Below are 21,235 nucleotides of genomic sequence, written 5' to 3' on the forward strand. Positions count from 1 at the left end.
AATCTGGATCACCTCCCAGTGCTGCAGAAGGTGCAGCAGCTCCGAATCCCGCAAAAGCAGGGCTATGATGCTCATGCCACCGATTTGCCCGTGTTATCCCCGGCAGACACTGTCAGGATTAAGATACTGGATGGTGTCTGGTCTGCTCCAGCTGTCGTTGTCCGACAGGCTGTGCCCCGCTCGTATGTTGTACGTATGGCTGATGGTTCTGTTGTGCAACAAAACAGACGGGCACTGCGCAAGGTTGCCTGCCCGCAACCGCTTTCTTCTCCATTTCCGTCCGTCGTTTTGCCACCTCCTGATGCCTCTAACTACGAGGCCACCAGTCAGGCTTCCAACCCACCTGTCAAGGTGCCGTCGTCCCCACCATCAACTCTCCGGCGGTCGACAAGGATCAGACGCAAGCCCCAGAGACTGGACTTATGAACATTTGTTTTGTTTGCTATGTTCTGTTTCCTCACATTAGACCGCTGTCTTCACATGTAAATACATTCACATATGCCACCGCTTGTAAATATGTTAATATATGCCACCACATGTAAGTACGTTCCCATATGCCAACAAAACATTTTTTTTTTTTAAAAAGGGAGATGTCATGATATGCAGATTATGATATACAGACAGGCAGCTAATGAACACAGAGAACAGGACATGACCAATGAGCAGGCAGGACACTCGGGTGGTATCTCACTATAAAAGGCACGAGGCACTCGCACTCCGCCTCTTTCTACTGATGAACATCTACAGAGTGAGTCAGGGTGTGTTCATGTACAGTATCACACCTCCAGCACGTGGCTAAGAGCTAGTCTGGTTCAGTCAGACAGAGTAACCACACTTAGGTTAGCAGAGAGTCGAACTCATAGAGAACTGTGCTAACTGTGCTACTGGTTCAATAAATCAGGTTGAACTAACTGCAAGGTCTGGAGTAGCTTTTGGTTAAAGTAGCATCCAGTTGCAGCCTGTGTTATCCCAGAGTACATAACACGACAGGCCTTATTGAATTACCTAGGAACTTGCAGGAGCCTATAATTCCTGCTGCTTTCACCAAGGCTAACTCCAGCAACTTTTTTTTTGTTACAATTTTGGCATTGGAGTACTAGACAAGCCTCTCCAGGAAGAGTTGTCTCAAGAAGTGAGATGAGTAGAATTATTTTAATTTAAAAGGAGGATATTCCAGAACTTGGATCTAGATTACTGACGACTTGCCCCCCAATTGCCCTCAGCAATCACTTGTTGCTGTTTCCTAAATTCACAAGCCCACCAACTTCTTCCTTCTTGTTCACCAAGGGGGCATCAATGCCACAGACCTCTGCCATTTTCTCCCTTTCTGAATTGGGTGGAGATCCCTTGCCTGACTTGTGTTGTACCCACCACTTGCCAGAAAGGGTCTGATTATATTGAGTTTTCTTCCCAAAGTTCACCTGATCAGGCAGAAAGGGCCAAATCCCCAGGCAATAACCACCTCATGTGAGACTGCTCTCCTCATCCACATCTGCCACCAAGTGAGCCTTGACAATATCAGCAACCCTCTGGGACAGGAGATTCCAAGATGGAAACACCATAGTCTAAATGAAGAAATTATTTCTTTAGTCCTAACTGCTTGGCCTTCCTGTTATAGGACTGTCCTTGTGTTCCAGATCGAGCCAGGAGAAACCACCTCTTGTGTCTACCCTGTCCAACATCTTTTGTATGTTTCACTGATCACCTTTCATAACTCCAGAGAAGATAGGCTGAATTTACTCATCATCCCAGCATAGGGCAACCCTTTCCAGGAATCACCTTTTCTGATCCAGTTCCCTCCATTTCCAATGTTTTTCTTTAAATTCAGCCCTGGAACCTGGAATGTGGCTGTTGCTGGCTGGCCCATTTATTGCCCACCCCTAGTTGCCTGTGGGCATTTAGAGTCAACCACATTCCTGATTTGCATGTATGGCAGATTGGTATGATTTCACAATCATCATTGGGCCTTGGTGAATTCTAAATTTCCACCATCTGGTAGGTTGGGATTCAAACCAGGGTCTCTTTCCCTCTTTTCCACCACCCCCCGCATTGGAGACCAAAGCTGTGTATCATCTTGCCAAAACCCTATATATTTGTGGTGGCACAGTGGGTGCTGTTGGAGTTCTGGTCAGTGATAATCCCCAGGATATTGATAGTCAGGGATTCGGTGATGGTAATGCCATTGAATGTCAAGAGGAAATTAGTTTTGATTCCCTCTTATTGGAGATGGCCATTGCCTGGCACTTTGCGACATGAATGTAACTTGCCGCTTCTCAGCCTGAGCCTGGATGTTGTTCCGATCTTGCTGCTGGTTTGTGGATTCAGCTGAACATTGTGAAATCACCAACGAACATCTGACCTTCTGTTGGAAGGAAGGTAATTTTATGAAGGAGCTGAAGATGATTTTGCCTCAGACACTACCCTGAGAACTTTGCAGTGATGTCCTGGAGCTGAGATGGTTTTAAAAACATTTCAGAGTACCCAATTTGAGGGGAAATTTAGCGTGGCCAATCAACCTGTCCTGCACACCTTTTTGAGTTGTGGGGGTGAGACCCACGCAAACATGGGGAGAATATGCAAATTCCACACAGTGGCCTGGACAGGCACTAAGATGATTGACCTCCAACACCACAACCTTTTTTTTTTTTTGTTTTGTTTTTTGTTGCTAGGTATGACTCCAACCATTGGAGAGTTTCCCCCTGATTCCCACTGACTCCAGCTTTTGTTGGGGCTCCTTGATGCCATTCTCAGTCAAATGGTGTCTTGATATCAAATTAGTTACGCTCTCTCACTACATGCAGTTCATCACTTTATCTTTGGCCCATGGCTGTAAATGAGGTCAGGAGCTGAGTGACCCTCATAGCACCCACATTTTGGGGTATGCCTAGTGCTGCACCTGAAATGCTCCCCTGCACTCTTCAATTGAACCAGGGTTGATCCCCTTGCTTAGTGGTAATGGTGAGTGGGGGGATATACTGGGCATGAGGCAACAATTGTGGCGGAGTACAGTGGTACTGCTGATGGCCCACAGCATTTCATAGATGTAGATCTATCCGGTAGTGCCACTCAAAGGACCACTGTGGTCACTCCTCCTGATGCTGTCATTAACCAATGCACCTTCAGGCAGGTTGGTGGCGTCTTATGTTTTTTAGTTTCTTCTCTTCCCCCTCCCCCCACCCGCCCCCCCCCCCTCTGGTTCCCTCACCACCAGTCCAGACCCAGCTGTTAGATGTCCCTGTGTCTCAGTCAGTTGTGGTGTTCCTAAGCCTACATTCTCTGCCCTTGCCACCCTCCATTCTTAAGTGTATTTCAACAATCATCAGCTGACAATGAACAATGTGGTAATCAGCAGGAGGTTTCCTTGCCCAAGCTATGAGACTTCATAGGGTTTGGAGTCTATTGTTAGAACTGGACAACTCCCTCCCAACTGTATGCCCTGTGCAGTCACTTCTGCTGGGTGATGGTGGAGCCTGGGATGTTATCGGTGAGGAATGATTCCATGAGCATGTCTGACCGGCTGTTGCTTAACTAGGCTTGAGATAACACACCCAATTTTTGCCCAAGCCCCCAGATGTTAGTAAGAAGTACTTTATAGGGTCGTCAGGGTTGGGTTTGCCATTGTAATTTCCAGTGCTGGGTGTTCCTGGTTTGTTTACTTTTTTGACTCTAGTGGATTGCTGTGGATCTGGAATCACATGTAGGTCAGAAGTGAGGACGGCTGATTGCCTCCCTTAAAGGAGTGTTCTTCAAACTTTTTTTCCGGGGACCCATTTTTACCAACCCGGCCGACCTTCGGGACCCAACCCGGCCGACCTTCGGGACCCAACCCGGCCGACCTTCGGGACCCAACCCGGCCGACCTTCGGGACCCAACCCGGCCGACCTTCGCGACCCAACCCGGCCGACCTTCGCGACCCAACCCGGCCGACCTTCGCGACCCAACCCGGCCGACCTTCGCGACCCAACCCGGCCGACCTTCGCGACCCAACCCGGCCGACCTTCGCGACCCAACCCGGCCGACCTTCGCGACCCAACCCGGCCGACCTTCGCGACCCAACCCGGCCGACCTTCGCGACCCAACCCGGCCGACCTTCGCGACCCAACCCGGCCGACCTTCGCGACCCAACCCGGCCGACCTTCGCGACCCAACCCGGCCGACCTTCGCGACCCAACCCGGCCGACCTTCGCGACCCATGCCGGCTGACGTGCGCGACCCACCATTTTCTCTTACCTTGTTTGCTGCCGACAAAAATGGAGGAAATGGTTTTGAGTCCCTTTGGCCCTCGTACACGCTCCTCCAATGGAACCTGTTGGATGAAAGGTGAAGCCTTCTGGTGTCGGAAAGTATGGAGTCTCCATCTGTCCAAAGTTCTGAAATTTTTCCTGTAAATTTTATCAAATAAACCCCCCCCCCCGAACTTGTAAAAAAAAAATTAATAAAATAAAGAAAAAAATGAATAAAAACCACTACAGAACTTGTAAAACAAAAAGCTGCAACCGTTTATAAAAAAGAAAAAATAGTGGCCGCATTTCGCATGCGTGCCCGGCATGCGCGCTGATCAGCGTATGCGCAATGCGGCCGAAATTTTTTTTAAAACCTGTTCGGGGCCGCTTGCAGCCGGCGTTATGAGAAGCCGGTTGCTGCGCGGGGATTTGCGCGATCGGGAGCGCCGCGGACAATGTCTCCAGGACCCTCCCGGCACCCACCCGCGGGTCGCGCCCCTGACTTTGAAGAACACTGCCCTAAAGGACATTAGTGAACTAGCTGTTTTTATTTTAGTGACAGTGGTTTCATGGTTGCCGTTGGATTTTTAATTCCAGATTAGATTTTATTTATTTTTTAATAAATTTAGAGCACCCAATTCATTTTTCCCAATTAAGGGGCAATTTAGCGTGGCCAATCCACCTACCCAGCACATCCTTTTGGGGTGTGAGAGCAGAACCCACGCAGACACTGGGAGAATGTGAACTCCCCACGGACAGTGACCCAGAGCCAGGATCGAACCTGGGACCTTGGTGCCGTGAGGTAGCAATGCCAACCACTGCGCCACTGTGTTGCCCTAAGATTAGATTTTATTAACACCATCTAACCCACGCAGACACTGGGAGATTGTACGAACGCCACACAGACAGCTGGGATTGAACTTGGGACCTCAGCGCAGTGAGGCAGCAATGCTCGCCACAGTGCTGCCCTATATTACCACCATCTGCCATAGCAGGATTCCACCTGGGTCCCCAGTATATTGCCCTATAATCTCCACAGGATGCAGAGTTGGGCTGAGAAGTGGCAGGTGGAGTTCAACCTAGATACATGTGAAGTGATTCATTTTGGAAGGCTGAATTTGAATGCTGAATATAAGGTTAAAGCCAGGATTCTGGGGTGGAGGAACAGGGGGATCTTGGGGTCCACATACATAGAACCCTCACCCAGCTTGATGGGGTTGTTAAGAAGGCGTATGATGTGTTGGCTTTCATTAACAGGGATTGAGTTTAAGAGCCGAAAGGTTTTGCTGCAGCTTTATAAAACCCTGGTTTAACCACACTTGGAATATTGTATTCAGTTCTGGTTGCCTCATTATAGGAAGAATGTGGATGCTTTGGAGAGGGTGCAGAGGAGATTTACCAGGATGCTGCCTGGACTGGCGGGCATGTCTTATGAAGAAACGTTGAGGAAGCTAGGGCTTTTCTCACTGGATCGAAGAAGGAAGAGGGGGTGACTTCATAAGAGTTGTACAAGGTGATGAGAGGCATGGATAGCCAGAGACTTTCCCCAGGGTGGAAATGGCTGTCACGAGGTACATAATTGTAAGGTGATTGGAGGAAGATATAGGGGAGATGTCAGGAGTAGGTTCTTCAGGGGTGCATGGAATGCACTGCCAGCAGAGGTGGTGGAGTCGGTCATTAGGGACATTTAAGTGACTCTTGGACAGGCACATGGACAGTAGTAGATTGAAGGGGTGTAAGTTAGGTTGATCTTAGATTAGGATAAATGGTCAGCACAACATCGTGGGCCGAAGGGCCTGTACTGTTCTGTTCTTTGTTAGATCAGTTTAAAAAAAAACTTAAATTGAATTGTGCACTTTAATGGATTAAACATTAATATTTCCTCTTGTACAATGGTTCTGAACACTAGGACCATGGCTCTAACGCTTCATTCTGTTTAATAGCAGGTTATTTGACTTCCTTCATTAGGTCTCAGATTCCAATATATTCCTCCATTCTGTGGATCAGAAGAACCTATGTAATACTTGGTCATTAATCAGAAGATTTCAGTCTGGGCAGCAATGAAGGTGGAATTCTCTCTTCAGGTAGAGGAATAAATTAAGATAGCAGTATCAATGTAATTGATGTTTATTGGAAGTCAGTCAGCTCCTGTTCTAGTGACTGGGGTATGGGTTTTGGCACAAGGTGGAAGGTATTGTGGTGATATTCACGATACACACAAGAGGTGACACTACCACAGGGGGGCATTACACTAACCCATATATAAGGACACTGCATACATGAACTTCCTCTTTCCAGTGGAGACTCTCGGTGAGTACAGACACAGGGTTGATTGAACCTCACTCCCACCACGTGGATTGTAGCAGACTGGTTAGTCCGGCTGAGTAGCTATAGCAGGATTAACAGTAGCATTGAATCCAAGTAGGAGAATGTTAACAGTAATAAATGTGTTAAAGCTATCTCCAAGTCTGAACCTTCCTTTGTCAGAGTGCACATCAAGGAAGCAGCTTGTGCTACGACAAGAGCATAACAAAACGGGTATTATCAAAAAACCTAATACATACTTAAAACATGGCATGGCTGCACTGTTTTTAAGGTGAAAGATATATGTTCCGCTTACTCAACCAACCATACTTCCCTCTTGTTAAACATCTACCCTTTTCTTGAAGTTCTGTACCCCCTCCCTGGTATGATAACTTAATCCAGCTGTTGATCACACTTTTGAAGCACTAAAAAGTGAAAGGCTGCTTCCCTATGGAGGATGACCAGATCTCAAAACCAACATCGCTGATTGCGGTTTTCTGAACGCTCCTCATATTTGCACCATATTAAACAAGCAGTTTTGAGTTAAATGCTGCATGGAAATAGCTATTTCTTTGTTCAGATGCACATTGACTGTCTGATGTTCATCATGTGGTGATAGGTTGATTGATGCACTTGGGGTATGATGAACAACTGATGTGCACTCACACTTATCGCAAACCCAGAAGTGACTAACTGCTTCCAGGTTGGAGCCTATGTACTTGTGGTGAATGTAAATACAGTTAATTCACCAGTTATGTGTTATTAACCCTGTGGGTTTTATCTGGGCCATTGTATGGCTTCACCCACAGGGGGAGATGTTGGAGTATGTACGGGCTCAGCCCATGGCTCCGCCCCTTTGAAGGAGTATAAGAGTAGCTGGCCTGTGGGACTGTCCTCCGTATGTACCAGTCGCAGGCAGGCAAAGTTGATAGTTAATTAAAACCACTGTTTTGCTCAGACACGAGTCCTTGAGTGAATTGATGGTCGCATCAGTACCTTACATTGTGTGACAAGAGAAATAAACTGATCATCAGAGAAAAAGCTAGCTAGCTTTCAAATACTTCAAGATAACCTTTTAAGGAGGATGTGTTATTTTTTCAGGCAGTCCGTATTCAAATCTGAAAGCTCAGTAGTGGCCAAGATGTCCACCTGAAGCATTCCCAGTCTCTGTATACAGTCGGCCCACTGTGGTGCAGTATTCACAGGAATGCTTGTATTTACAAAATACCATAAATATTGATTTTGTAAAATCTAGTCAAACATCAGTATTTTGTTATTATAATGACTCCTGAGCTACATGCCATTTTAAGGCATCAGTTCATCAGTATTATATTAAATAATGTTCTAGCTAATTTTTGAATGGGGCAGGGGAGTGGGCCTGGATAGGGTGCTCTTCAGAGGGTTGGTATAGACTTGATGAGTCGAATGGCTTCTGTGGGCGGGATTCTCTGATCCTGAGGCTAAGTATTGATGCCGCCGTAAATGCTGTTGCGTTTCTCGACGGTGTCAACATGGCCTCAGAGCAGCAATTCTGACCCCTACAGGGGGCCAGCATGATACTGGAGCGACCCACGCCGCACCGGCTGCCAATCCCTGGCATCGGGTGGGGTCGGCGCCCATGCGCAGTGGGACTGGCGCCAATGCGCGCATGCGCAGTGGCTCACTTCTCCACGCTGACCCCAACGCAACTTGGCATAGGGCTACAGGGACCGGCGCAGGAAGAGGCCTCCAGCCCGAGAGGCAGGCCCGCCGATTGGTCAGCCCCGATCGCGGGCCAGGCCACAGTGGAGGCTGCCCCCAGGTGCATCCACGCCGAGGTCCTGCTGGGCAAGAGCAGGTGTGGACAGCGCCGGTGGGACTCGGCTTTTTTAGCGTGGCCACTCGGCCCATCTCATGCCGAGAATCGGCCGGGGGGGGTCCTGTAGAGCGGCCCACAAACTGATTTGTGCCGGCTCCAATGGTGCCGATTTTTCGCTCTCCTGGGGACTGGCGGCGTGGCGCAATTTGCGGCAGTCCCGGTGTTGCCCGGCCCCATATTCTAAGAGGAATGGAGTCATGTGACTTGCTTTTCTGCTGATAGTGGCTTGCGGGTAGTGGCAAAGAGTGGACTGGAAAGAAGAGACAAGTTTCTTTGCATATCATCTGTGCTCATGCTGGATGGAAGTGCAAGTTTCAGCAAGTTGAGGAATATCGGTTTTGTAAACCGTATATCTTGACTGTTGGGAAAGCTAATGAGCATTTCTACCTGGATACATGGTAGCGATTCACCAACATGGAGATTCAGTTGGAGTCATTTTGAGTCATTTAGTTCTGAGAGCCTGGTGGTGATCTGTGTTCAGATCAAGTACTTCTATGACACTGGTGCAGTGGTATTATCGCTTAACTAGTAATCCAGATACTCAGCAATGTGCTGGGGACCCCAAATCCCACCACAGCAGATGGTTGAATTTAAAAGTGGTTGACTTTTGGATTCCCTCTGAAATGGCCTAGCCAGTCATATTGAGCTGCTACAAAGAAATGGAAACTGGACAGACCACCCAGCACCAGAATGACTATGGCAACCCAGCTCTACCTACAAAGTCTTGGGACTTATGCCAAAATTGGAGAGCAGTCTGACTAGTTGAGCAATAGCTGGAACCATACCTTGTACCCCAGACACCACCCTCACTACTCCACAGGTATAGCCTGTCTCTCTGGCAGGACTAGACCCAGCAGAAGTGACGGCACAGTCTTTTCGGTCTTCAACAATTCTGATTCGCTCCCATGATATCCTAAGAAATGGCTGAAGGCACAGGATACTGCAAAGAATATGGGCCCTGACAATATTCCAGCAATAGTACTGAAGACCTGTGCTCCAAAACTTGCCAAGTTGTTGCAGTAGAGCTACAACACTAGCACTGATCCAGAAATGTGGAAAATGTCCTGTACACTAAAAGAGGGCAAATCCAAATCACATGGGAGGTGGGTAGAAACTTTACTGTCATACCTGATGCACCCCCCCCCCCCCCCCTCCCAACAAGAGGCAGGAGTGTAATGGAATACTCTGCACTGGAGTGGAGCTCCACAACACCATCAGCACAAAACTAACTGGGACCAACAGCCTGTTTGATTGCTCCTCTCGAACATTCAATCCCTCCATCACTGATACACAGCAGCAGCCATCAATGCACACTGCAGGAGCTTGGCAAGGTTCCTTGAGTAGCATCTTCCAATCAATCTGGAAGGATTAGAGCAGTAGATGCCTGGGAAAACACCTGGAGGTTTCCAAGGTCCAGATCATGAGTTACTTGGAAATATGTCCCGTTCCTTTACTCTCTCCATAATGGCACTGAGTGCACCTGACTTGCAGTGGCTCACCACTACTGTAACAGGCATATGTTATACATCAACTGATGGCTCCTGAGTGTTGTCAGCTTGGTTACATTAGTCTCAGGGTGGTCTTCTCAGTCCTTCACTGCACCCCTCCTAACCCCACCTCCAGGGAAGGGCATTGGCCTACATGCCACTCCATGGCATCAGGTGGGTCTTCTATCCAGGTAGAAATGTTGATGAGAGATCCTTGCGGTCCCAACTAGTTTAAACTGAAGTAAATTGACCGATTGAAGCATGTTACAGTGCAACATTCTCAACACTCTGACTTGGTAGGCTCAGTCTTTCCACTGTTGCACAAAAGCTGTGCAACATTCTCAACACTCTGACTTGGTAGGCTCAGTCTTTCCACTGTTGCACAAAAGCTGTGCAACATTCTCAACACTCTGACTTGGTCGGCTCACTCTTTCCACTGTTGGCACAAAGGCTGCTACCACCCTCCCCATCAAACATTTGGAGCCTCCTTTTAAAAAAAAAATTTTTTAAAAATCTCTATCCACCAAACAACCCAGATTGACTTTGTCCAAAATCCTAGACTGACTGAACTCATTTCTAGGTCTGCATTTGGGGCCCTGGCTCCAAAACACGTGTGTGAACAGTCCTGTTCTCTGGGTGTGGGATGTTTGGTACTGCCTGTTGCTCCTGGAAAGTGGCCCTGGGCAGTCAACTGTGCTTCAGCACTGGTCCTGGAAGAGGGAAGAGAAACCGTTCTTCCCTCTTTTCATTCATGTAAACAGGAGCACTCCTGTTTTTACTCGCATGCCAGTGCCAACCTCACTATGCCAACTCGCCCAGTATCAGGATTTATGGGATTAACTATAGATGAATTCACTTTTTTGTTTTATTAAAACCTGAATTTATACCAATACATTTAACTCTGGAAAGAGTTTGACTTTTAGCACTTGAGCTAAACTGAACATTCAGACGCACACCCCTGATAATGGGCAAGCGAGGGCATGACGAGGCCAATGAATAGCGGAGAGGCCAAAAACAAGAACTGCACCAAACTATTTGCAATGCAACTGGCTCACTCTCCCGCCATACCAGGGCAAGAAACCAATTATCACCACAAGCCGCCTCATCTCCACAGTCTCCCATGATCCAGTCGCCTCCCCAGCAAGTGGTGATGCTGGCGCCTATTGTACTTTTTAAAAAAAAAACATAAACCAGGCAGAAGGGTTTTGAGGTTTGCTGCCATGTGCTCTCTGGGGGGCAACCGCATATGGCTCCACCATGCCGACCCTTGGACCATATACCCATTCCAGGGACAACCTGGAATCTGCGCACCGGCCACCTGTGACCCCCACCAACTGCTTGAAGCCTCTGGCCATGTGGCTGAAAGCTATTGCTGAATTGGCAGTCATAGTGGTTTTTTTTAATAAACAATTTTATTGAGGTATTTCTGGCATTGTAAACCGTTACAGCGTACAATGATGTGCAAATATCAACCAAAACAAATGCAAATGACCAATCCACTCTCATAAACAGTACCTGTCTATTTATCCCTTCTATTCTACTCTAATCTACCCCGCCCCCGCTGACGTTTAATTCCCCACAAAAGTCGGTGAATGGTTGCCACCATTGGGCGAACCCCAATAAAGATCCTCTCAAGTCGAACTTAATTTTTTCCAGAGCAAGAAAGCTCGACATGTCCGAGAGCCATTCTTCGGGGGCTTTGAGTCCCTCCATGCCAGCAGTATACGTCGCCAGGCTACCAGGGGAAGCAAAGGCCAAGACGTCGGCCTCATTCTCCTCCTGGACCCCTGGGTCTTCCGAGACCCCCAAAATTGCCACCCCTGGACTCATCACCACCCTAGTTTTCAGTACCTGGGACATGACGCCCGCAAACCCCTCCCAGAAGTTTTGGACATGCCCAAAACATGTGGACGTGATTCGTTGGTCCACCTAGCACACTTGTCTTCCACCCAAAACATTTGCTCATCCGGGCCATCGTCATATAGGCCTGGTGTATGACCTTGAACTGAATCGAATTGGCAATCATAGTGAAGTGAACACTTTACTCATGATGGGTTGGCATGCCGTGCATCCCAATCTGACCGCAATGCCTGAACTCTGCAGGAGTGCAGCAGCCAACATCCGAACACTCAGGGGATGGGACATGTCCACAGCCAGAGGGTAGGTGAGTGTAATGGGGCGGGGACTGTCATGTTATGTACACTGGATGCAACTTAGATCAGAAAGATACGCCAAACCTTAAAGTTAGTTCAGTCAGGTTTATTGAACTGTTAGCACAGTTCTGAGTTTGACTCTCTGCTAACCTAAGTGTGGTTACTCTGTCTGAGTGATCCAGACTAGCTCTTAGCCACGTACTGGAGGTGTGATACTGTCCATACACTTTGACTCTCTCTCTGTAGATGTTCATCAGTGGAATCGGGCAGCATGTGAGTGCCTCGTGTCTTTTATAGTGAGATACTGCTCCTGAGTGTCCTGCCTGCTCATTGGTCATGTCCTGTTCTGTGTCCATTAGCTGCTTGTCTGTATATCATTTGTGCGTCTGCATATCATGACATCTCCCTTTAAAAAAATTTTTGGATGACATATGTGAACGTATTTACAAGAATAGGCCCATATTAACATGTATATATGCAGTGGATGTGAACATATGTACATGTGAAAACAGCTGTCTAATGCGAGAACACAGAACATCGCAAACACAACAAATGCTCATCGGTCCAGTCTCCCTGGCTTGCGTCTGATCCTGGTTGAATGCCGGAGAGATGGTGGTGGGGAATGACAGCGCCTTGATGGGCGGGATTGAAGCCTCTCTGGTGGCCTCGTGAGTCGAGGTATCAGGAGGTGGCAAAACAATAGAAGGAAATGGAGAAGAATGTGGCTGTGGGCAGGCAACTTTGCGCAGTGCCCGTCTGTTTCAACGCACAACAGAACCATCAGCCAGACGTGCAACATACGAGCGGGGGAGGGGGGGGCAGCCTGTCGAACAATGACAGCTGAAGCTGATCAGCCTCCATCAGGGATCTTGACCCGAACAGTGTCTGACGGGGATAACATGGGGAAATCGGTGGCATGAGCATCATAGCCCTGTTTTTGCCGGTCTCTGAGTTGCTGCACCTTCTGCAGCACCGGGAAGTGATCCAGGTGGGGCATGTGTATGGCTGGAAGTGTCGTTCGCAGGTCCCTGTTCATCAGGTGCTGAGCCGGCAACATGCCAGTGGACAGTGGGGTCGCCCTGTACACTAGCAGCGCAAGGTGAATGTCAGACGCAGAATCAACGGCCTTGCAGATGAGCTGCTTCACTATGTGCACCCCTTTCTCAACTTTTCCATTTGACTGTGGATAGCGTGGGCTGGAAGTGATGTATTTGAACTGATACGACTGGGTAACCAAAGACCATTCATGGCTGTTGAAGCATGGGCCATTGTCACTCATGACAGTGAGTGGAATACCATGCCTGGAGAACGTCTCCTTGCAGGCCTTGATGACGGTCCAAGATGCGAGGTCTGAGCTTCACTACTTCAAGATAATTGGAAAAGTAATCAATGATTAACACGTAATCACGACCATTTGCATGAAAGAGGTCGATGCCAACCTTCGACCACGGAGAGGTTTCGATTTCATGCTGCTGAAGTGTCTGTTGGCTGGAAGTGTTGACAGGTCGTACAGTTGAGGACCATGTTTGCGATGTCCTGGCTGATCCCAGTGATGTACCGTCAATTTCCATGAGACGAGAATGGTGAAACAATCGAGGCTTTATTGCACAAGATGTTGTGCCTCCCGCAGCTCGAACCAGAATGGAATCCGCGCAGGAGAGCATGCACTTTTATACGTCACCTGCTGGGCGGAGCCAGCAGGCAGGGATTTACCATTGTACCTGGAATGTACGGGCAGTGCCGTAGTACATACAATATACCACTAGTGGGGTCTACCACATTCACCCCCTGTTTTAAAAAAAACAAAGTCTGGCAGGGGTGACGCAAACATCATTATACAAATTAAATCTGTCGGGGGCTTTGACCCGCCGCCGCGATCGCCTCAGTCCTGATGGCGATGTGGGCGCTGACGTGGTCACCTGCGACTCCGGGAAAATGTTGTCCTTTTCTTCGTCACCCCTGAGTGCATCCAGTGGGAGGACCGATCCCACTGGGGTGGGGGCTGCGGTGAGGTTCGCTGGTGGCAGGGTGGGTGGCGCAGGGGTGAATGAGGCAACCGGGGGGGTGGTCTCAGGTCAGGGGTCATCGGGCAAGCTGGTGGTCGCTATCCCCACTCCATGGGACAGGTGGGGGAGTACCCTCTCCTCCTGCTCATGGGCCCTGGGGTACTTCAGAACAGAGGGGCAGCTGGTTCAAGCCCTGGCGGCCCCTGCGTCATCTGGCTTTGCCAGTCCTAGTGGCTCCCCAATGTCTGCACCATCGTGTTGACGCCCACAGCGATGCTCCTCTTGATTGGGACATGCTCTGCAATGCCCACCTGCGACTGGGACCAGCTCCGCAGAAACTTGGCCTTTACCATCTGAGACTGGGATGCGTCCCGCAGTACGTCTGAGACTGGGATACGTCCCGCAGTACGTCATCAAGGTCAGCCTGGTACTGGGTCACTTCCCCCAGCGAGTCGGACATTCTGCCGAGGCCCTGAGCCACTGGCTGTCACCGATTGCGCCATGCCTTGGACACCACCACGAATGGTGCCAACATCGTGCACCAGGCTCTCCACTGCAGTCGCCACCCTAGCAGTGTTTACCTCGGTGACACTTATTGACGGGGTCTCCTCCAATCTGCTATGGACCTGCTGGCGTGTCGCTGACATCTTCTAACATCTCCATTCGCTCCAGGAAAGCCTGGTGCATCAGACTGGGATCCAGCAGACCTCCGACTGCTGTCTTGGTCTGGGCCATTCCAATACTGCCTCCACCTGATGTGCATTAGCGTTGTGTGGTGCTCACCAGATTGTGCCCCAGAAGCCTGATCGCTAACGTTGCCCACCAAGGTATCTTTGTGTGCTGGTGGAGGGTGGGGTGACGGCTGTGAAGAGTTGATGGTGACATCCTCGAGCTCTCCTCCCTTCAGAGGATGCCCCTACCTGCAATCCCAGCACAAGCTGCCACTGGTGGGGTACGTGGCCATTTTATTGGCTTAAATGTATTTTCCCTCCAGTGGGGGTAGGAGGCCAGTAGCTTGTTAAATAACTGTCCACTGTGGCAGCATCACTGTTTACGTGGACTTGTTCTGTATAGTTGAGAATTTGTTTTGCTGCTCATGGCTTTGCCTTCTGTCGTGCATTGTAGTAAATCTCCAGCAGATGTGCTTGGTTAAACAACTGGTGGCCTTTTTTGCAATGATTTGCTTAGTCTCTTTTCCCAAAAAAAAAAAAAAATTTTGAATGCCCAATTCTTCATTTTTCCATGAATTCCTCTTTTTTTTCCATGAGGGGCAATTTACCGTGGCCAATTCACCTACCTTGCACATAGAATCATAGAACCTACAATGCAGAAGGAGGCCACTCGGCCCATCGCCCTTGGAAAGAGCACCCCCATCCCAGCAACTCCACCCAACCTTCTTGGACACGAGGGCAATTTAGCATGCCCGATCCATCTAACCTGCGCATCTTTGGACTGTGGGAGGAAACCCACGCAGACACAGGAGAACATGCAGGCTCCACACAGATGGTGACCAGGGCCGGGAATTGAACCTGGGACCCTGGAGCTGTGAAGCAACAGTGCTAACTACTTTGCTACCATGCCACCCAGGTATAGAGGGATATGGGTGGAGTGATTGCAGCTTGGAGCATTCTGTTTAATTGTTGCCGAGGGAGGGAAGTTTATGTATGTCATTTATTAGTATAGAAATGTAGGGAACAACAAGTAAAATTATTTGTACAAATTGAAATTGCTTTGTACTGAAAACACTAACTATCCCTTGAATATATTTGTCTTCAGTTGTAAGATAAAGATTGTGCTAACTGCATTTGATAGAGTGGAGTGGGATTATTTGTGGGAGGTGTTGAGGAGATTTGGTTTTGGAGAGGGGTATGTTAGATGGGTGTATAGGGCCCCAGTGGCGAGCGTGGTCACGAATGGACGGGGATCTGCATATTTTCGGCTCCATAGAGGGACAAGGCAGGGATGCCCTCTGTCCCCATTATTGTTTGCACTGGCGATTGAGCCCCTGGCGATAGCGTTGAGGGGTTCCAAGAAGTGGAGGGGAGTACTTAGGGGAGGAGAAGAGCACCGGATATCTTTGTCTGTGGACGATTTGCTACTATACGTGGCGGACCCGGCGGAGGGGATGCCAGAAATAATGCGGATACTTGGGGAGTTTGGGGATTTTTCAGGGTATAAATTGAACATGGGGAAAAGTGAGTTGTTTGTGGTGCATCCAGGGGAGCAGAGTAGAGAAATAGAGGACCTACCGTTGAGGAAGGTAACAAGGGACTTTTGTTACCTGGGGATCCAGATAGCTAAGAATTGGGGCACATTGCATAGGTTAAATTTAACGCGGTTGGTGGAACAGATGGAGGAGGATTTCAAGAGATGGGATATGGTATCCCTGTCAATGGCAGGGAGGGTGCAGGCGGTTAAGATGGTGGTCCTCCCGAGATTCCTCTTTGTGTTTCAGTGCCTCCCGGTGGTGATCACGAAGGCTTTTTTTAAAAGGATTGAAAAGAGCATCATGGGTTTTGTGTGGGCCGGGAAGACCCCGAGAGTGAGGAAGGGATTCTTACAGCGTAGCAGGGATAGGGGGGGGCTGGCACTACCGAGCCTAAGTGAGTATTATTGGGCCGCTAATATTTCAATGGTGAGTAAGTGGATGGGAGAGGAGGAGGGAGCGGCGTGGAAGAGATTAGAGAGGGCGTCCTGTAGGGGGACTAGCCTACAGGCTATGGTGACAGCCCCATTGCCGTTCTCACCGAGGAACTACACCACACGCCCGGTGGTGGTGGCTACACTGAAGATTTGGGGACAGTGGAGACGGCATAGGGGAAAGACTGGAGCCTTGGGGGGGTCCCCGATAAGAAACAACCATAGGTTTGCCGGGGAATGGATGGGGGATATGGAATGTGGCAAAGAGCAGGAATAACGCAACTGAAAGATCTGTTTGTGGATGGGAAGTTCGCGAGTCTGGGAGCACTGACCGAGAAATATGGGTTGCCCCAAGGGAATGCATTCAGGTATATGCGACTGAGGGCTTTTGCGAGGCAACAGGTGAGGGAATTCCCGCAGCTCCCGACACAAGAGGTGCAGGACAGAGTGATCTCAAAGACATGGGTGGGGGATGGTAAGGTGTCAGATATATATATAGGGAAATGAGGGACGAAGGGGAGACTATGGTAGATGAACTAAAAGGGAAATGGGAAGAAGAGCTGGGGGAGGAGATCGAGGAGGGGCTGTGGGCAGATGCCCTAAGCAGGGTAAACTCGTCGTCCTCGTGTGCCAGGCTAAGCCTGATTCAGTTTAAGGTATTACACAGGGCACATATGACTGGAGCACGGCTCAGTAAATTTTTTGGGGTGGAGGATAGGTGTGCGAGGTGCTCGAGAAGCCCAGCGAATCATACCCATATGTTTTGGTCATGCCCGGCACTACAGGGGTTTTGGATGGGGGTGACAAAGGTGCTTTCAAAAGTAGTAGGAGTCCGGGTCGAACCAAGCTGGGGGTTGGCTATATTTGGGGTTGCACAAGAGCCGGGAGTGCAGGAGGCGAGAGAGGCCGATGTTTTGGCCTTTGCGTCCCTAGTAGCCCGGCGCAGGATATTGCTAATGTGGAAAGAAGCCAAGCCCCCGGGGGTGGAGACCTGGATAAATGACATGGCGGGGTTTATAAAGCTAGAGCGGATTAAGTTCGTCCTAAGGGGTTCGGCTCAAGGGTTCACCAGGCGGTGGCAACCGTTCGTCGAATACCTCGCAGAAAGATAGACGGAATGGGAAAAAGAAGGCAGCAGCAGCAGCCCAGGATCGGAGGGGGGGTGGGGGGGGGGGGGTGGGGGGGGGGGGGGGGGGGGGGGGAGGGGGGAGGAGGAACCAGAAGGACTCTCAGGGTTGTTAATATATACTGTATAGTATGTATAGGTCGTTGCTACAGATAATTATATATTGGACTGTTAAATTATATTTTTGGAGAGTGTTACTTGTGACAAGGCAGTTGCCAATTAGGGCTAGTTTTCATTTTTGTTATTTATTATTTATTCATTTTTGTTTATAAAATAGGTCATTGTTATTTGTGTTGTTATAATATTGTGTAAAGGATGCACAATGTACTGTGTTGGTTGACCAAAAATTTTCAATAAAATATTTAATAAAAAAAAAAAGATTGTGCTAACCCTCTGAAATGAAATGAAATGAAAATCGCTTATTGTCACAAGTAGGCTTCAAATGAAGTTACTGTGAAAAGCCCCTAGTCGTCACATTCCGGCGCCTGTTCGGGGAGGCTGTACTTATTTGTGGGAATCATTGTTCAACCGGGAAAACTGGATGCCACATTTGGGGTGGAAAGGTAAGGAGCAGCTGAGGTATTTCTGGAGGAATGGTTTGCTGAACTGAAGGAGTGGGGTGGGGGGTAGGAGAGAAACAAGTGCACGTCTGGGCCTGATGAGTAGATTTATGGATGGATCATAGGAAAAGAGCAGGTTTCAGTGAAGTGAAGGCTAGGTTAGAAGAGGAGCTGGGTCCCATTTTTGGAGGAGGAAATGTGGCATGAGTGTCTCTGCAGGGTGACTGCGACATCAACTCCTGCTCCAGGTGGTGTTCAGGGCACATCTCGGAGGCCAGGAGGAGTTTGTTTCAACTGAGCGGTGCTCGGGAGGGCCTGTGAACCATGCACATGTTCTGGCCCTATCCCAAAGTTGGTGGGTTTCGGGGCCTTTTTTTTTTTAAACACCATTTCGGCAATTGTAGATGTGGATTTGGAGCCCTGGCCATTAGTTGAAGTATTTGGGATATCAGACCAACGAGTGATGGTGGATGCTCTGGCATTTGCCTCATTGTTGGCTTGGTGACACATTCTGGAGGCAGGCTCTGTGCTGCAGTATGGCTGGCTAATATGATTTTCCACCTTTTTATGGTGAGGAGGGAGCAATTGATGGGTTCTAGTGCAGATGGCAGTATTGAATTTCAAGGATTTGGTCGCCAGGAGAGCTGGGGGTTTTGTTTATATATTTATTTGCTGTGGTTGTTGAGTGTTTCTATTGTTCGATTCTTGTATATAAAATTTTCTCTTTTGGTTCTCTCACGTCTGCTACAGTCCCAGTCTAGCTGCTATGGCCTTTAGGACTCGGCCAACTCTGTCTGTAGTGGTACTGCCAGCCCACTCTTGGTGATGGACATTGGAGTTCCCACCTGGAGCGTATTCTGCACCCTTTTGACCCTCCGTGCTTCCTCCAAATGGTGCTCAACATGCGTACTGATTCCATCAGCTGATGGTGAACAATATGGGGTGATCAGCAGGAGATTTCCTTGCCAAAAAGAACCCAAGAAAATTACAGCACAGTAACAGGCCCTCCGAGCCTGCACTGGCCATGCTGCCCGTCTGCACTAAAACCCCCACAGCACCAGGGTCCCAGGTTCGTTTCCCACTTGGGTGACTGTGCGGAGTTTGCAAGTTCTCCCCCATGTCTGCGTTGGTTTCCTACGGGTACTCCAGCTTCCTCCTACAAGTCCTGAAAGATGCTTGTTCGGTGAATTGGGCATTCTGCATTCTCCCTCAGTGTACCGAACAGGTGCCGGAGTGTGGCGACTAGGGGATTTTCACAGTTGTAGTGTTAATGTATGTCTACTTGTGACAATGATAAAGATTATTATTATTTGTCAAGATGCTCCTTAAAAGTCACAATCGTATCTGCTTCCAATACCTTCCCTAGCGGCGAGTACCAGGCTCCCACTGCCCTCTGTATATAAAAATAAAAACTGTCTCGTACATCTCCTTTAAACCTTGCCCCCTCGCACCTTAATTGTACCCTAGTAATTGACTCTTCCACCCTGGGGAAAAATCTCTGACTATCCACTCTGTCCATGCCCCTCAATCTTGTAGACTTCTGCCGGGTCGCCCTTTGACCTCCATCATTCTAGTGAGAACAAACCAAATTTCTCTAACCTCTCCTCATAGTTGATGCCCTCCACACCAGACAACATCCTGGTAAATCTTTTCTGTACCAAAGAACAACATTTAACTGAAGCCACAATACTTCATGGAGTCCAGAGGCGGAAATTCCTAGGGCAACTCCCCTCCTGACCTGTATACCACTGTTGCCTCCTTTGCTAGCTTCTTTCTTTAGCAGTTGAATACAACAGAGTGTCTTGCTGGCAATTTCCAGGCATTCGTAAATAGAAGCAAAAGGAGACCATTCAGCCCTTTGCACCTGTTCCGCCATTCATTATTATCATAGCTGATCATCCAGTTCAATACCTCGATCCTGCCCCTGTGCCACCCCCCCCCCCCCCCCCCCCCCCCCCCTCTGTATTTCTTTAGCCCAAGAGCTATATCTAATTTCTTCTTGAAATGACACCACATTGGCCTCTGCTAATTTCTGTGGCAGTGAATTTTACAGATTCACCACACTCTGGGTGAAGAAATTCTCCTCCCTTCAAGAGTCCTAAAAGGTTTATGCCTTAAGGGACTGGGTTCAATTCCAGCCTTAGGTGACTGTCTGGAGACTTTCTCCCCATGTCTGCATGGGTTTCCTCCCACAGTCCAAAGAGGTTAGTTGAAGTGGCCATGCTAAATTGCCACTTAGTAGATAACTACCCTGGCTCTCTGGTTACTAGTCCAGTGACAATACCGCCATGCCTCCCCCACCCCTGAGCTTTTATATCTCTGTCTGCCACACTAATCCATCCCCTCCACCATATTCCAGAGTCTGCATGCATACCCTCAATCACTGAATAATACAGTGCAGAAGAGGCCCTTCAGCCCATTGAGTCTGCACCAATGCATAAAAGACACCTTATCTACTTGCCTAATTCCATTTGCCAGCCCTTGGCACATCGGGGCCAAGTGCTCATCCAGGTGCCTTTACCACCCTCCCAGGCGGTGCGTCACCACCCTCTGGGTGAAAAAAGTCCTGTGTCCCCTTGTAAAACTGATCCTTCACTAGGGTGAACAGCTGTTCCCTGTCCATGCCCCTTGACCTTGTACACCCCAATAAGAACACCCCTCCGTCTTCTCTGCTCCAGTGAATAGTCTATCTAACCTCTTTGTAACTAAAATTCCAGGCAACATCCCAGGCAACATTCTGGTGAATCACACCTGCATCTCCCTCCAGTGCAATCATATCTTTCTTTTAATTGGATGACCAGAATTGCGCACAGTACTCTCGGCTGTGGCCTCAACAATATTCTATATACAACCCCAACATGATCACCCTGGGTTTGAT

General features: G+C 48.9%; 1 protein-coding gene across 4 annotated transcripts in view; it reads left to right on the top strand.

Annotated features, from left to right (window-relative positions):
* The window catches only part of cntfr (ciliary neurotrophic factor receptor), a 504,785-nt gene that overhangs the window by 13,670 nt on the left and 469,880 nt on the right, over window positions 1–21,235 (top strand). For 2 of the 4 annotated variants that reach the window (XM_072497288.1, XM_072497287.1), the window contains exon 2: window positions 6,192–6,307. The exons of the other annotated variants lie outside the window; for them this stretch is intronic. In XM_072497288.1, the coding sequence (XP_072353389.1) occupies window positions 6,284–6,307 (24 nt within the window). In that variant the 5' untranslated portion in view covers window positions 6,192–6,283. The remainder of the gene's footprint in view (window positions 1–6,191; window positions 6,308–21,235) is intronic. 4 annotated transcript variants of the gene reach the window in all.

The sequence above is a fragment of the Scyliorhinus torazame genome, chromosome 3 (genome assembly GCF_047496885.1).
Source record: "Scyliorhinus torazame isolate Kashiwa2021f chromosome 3, sScyTor2.1, whole genome shotgun sequence".
Classification (NCBI taxonomy): Eukaryota; Metazoa; Chordata; class Chondrichthyes; order Carcharhiniformes; family Scyliorhinidae; genus Scyliorhinus; species Scyliorhinus torazame.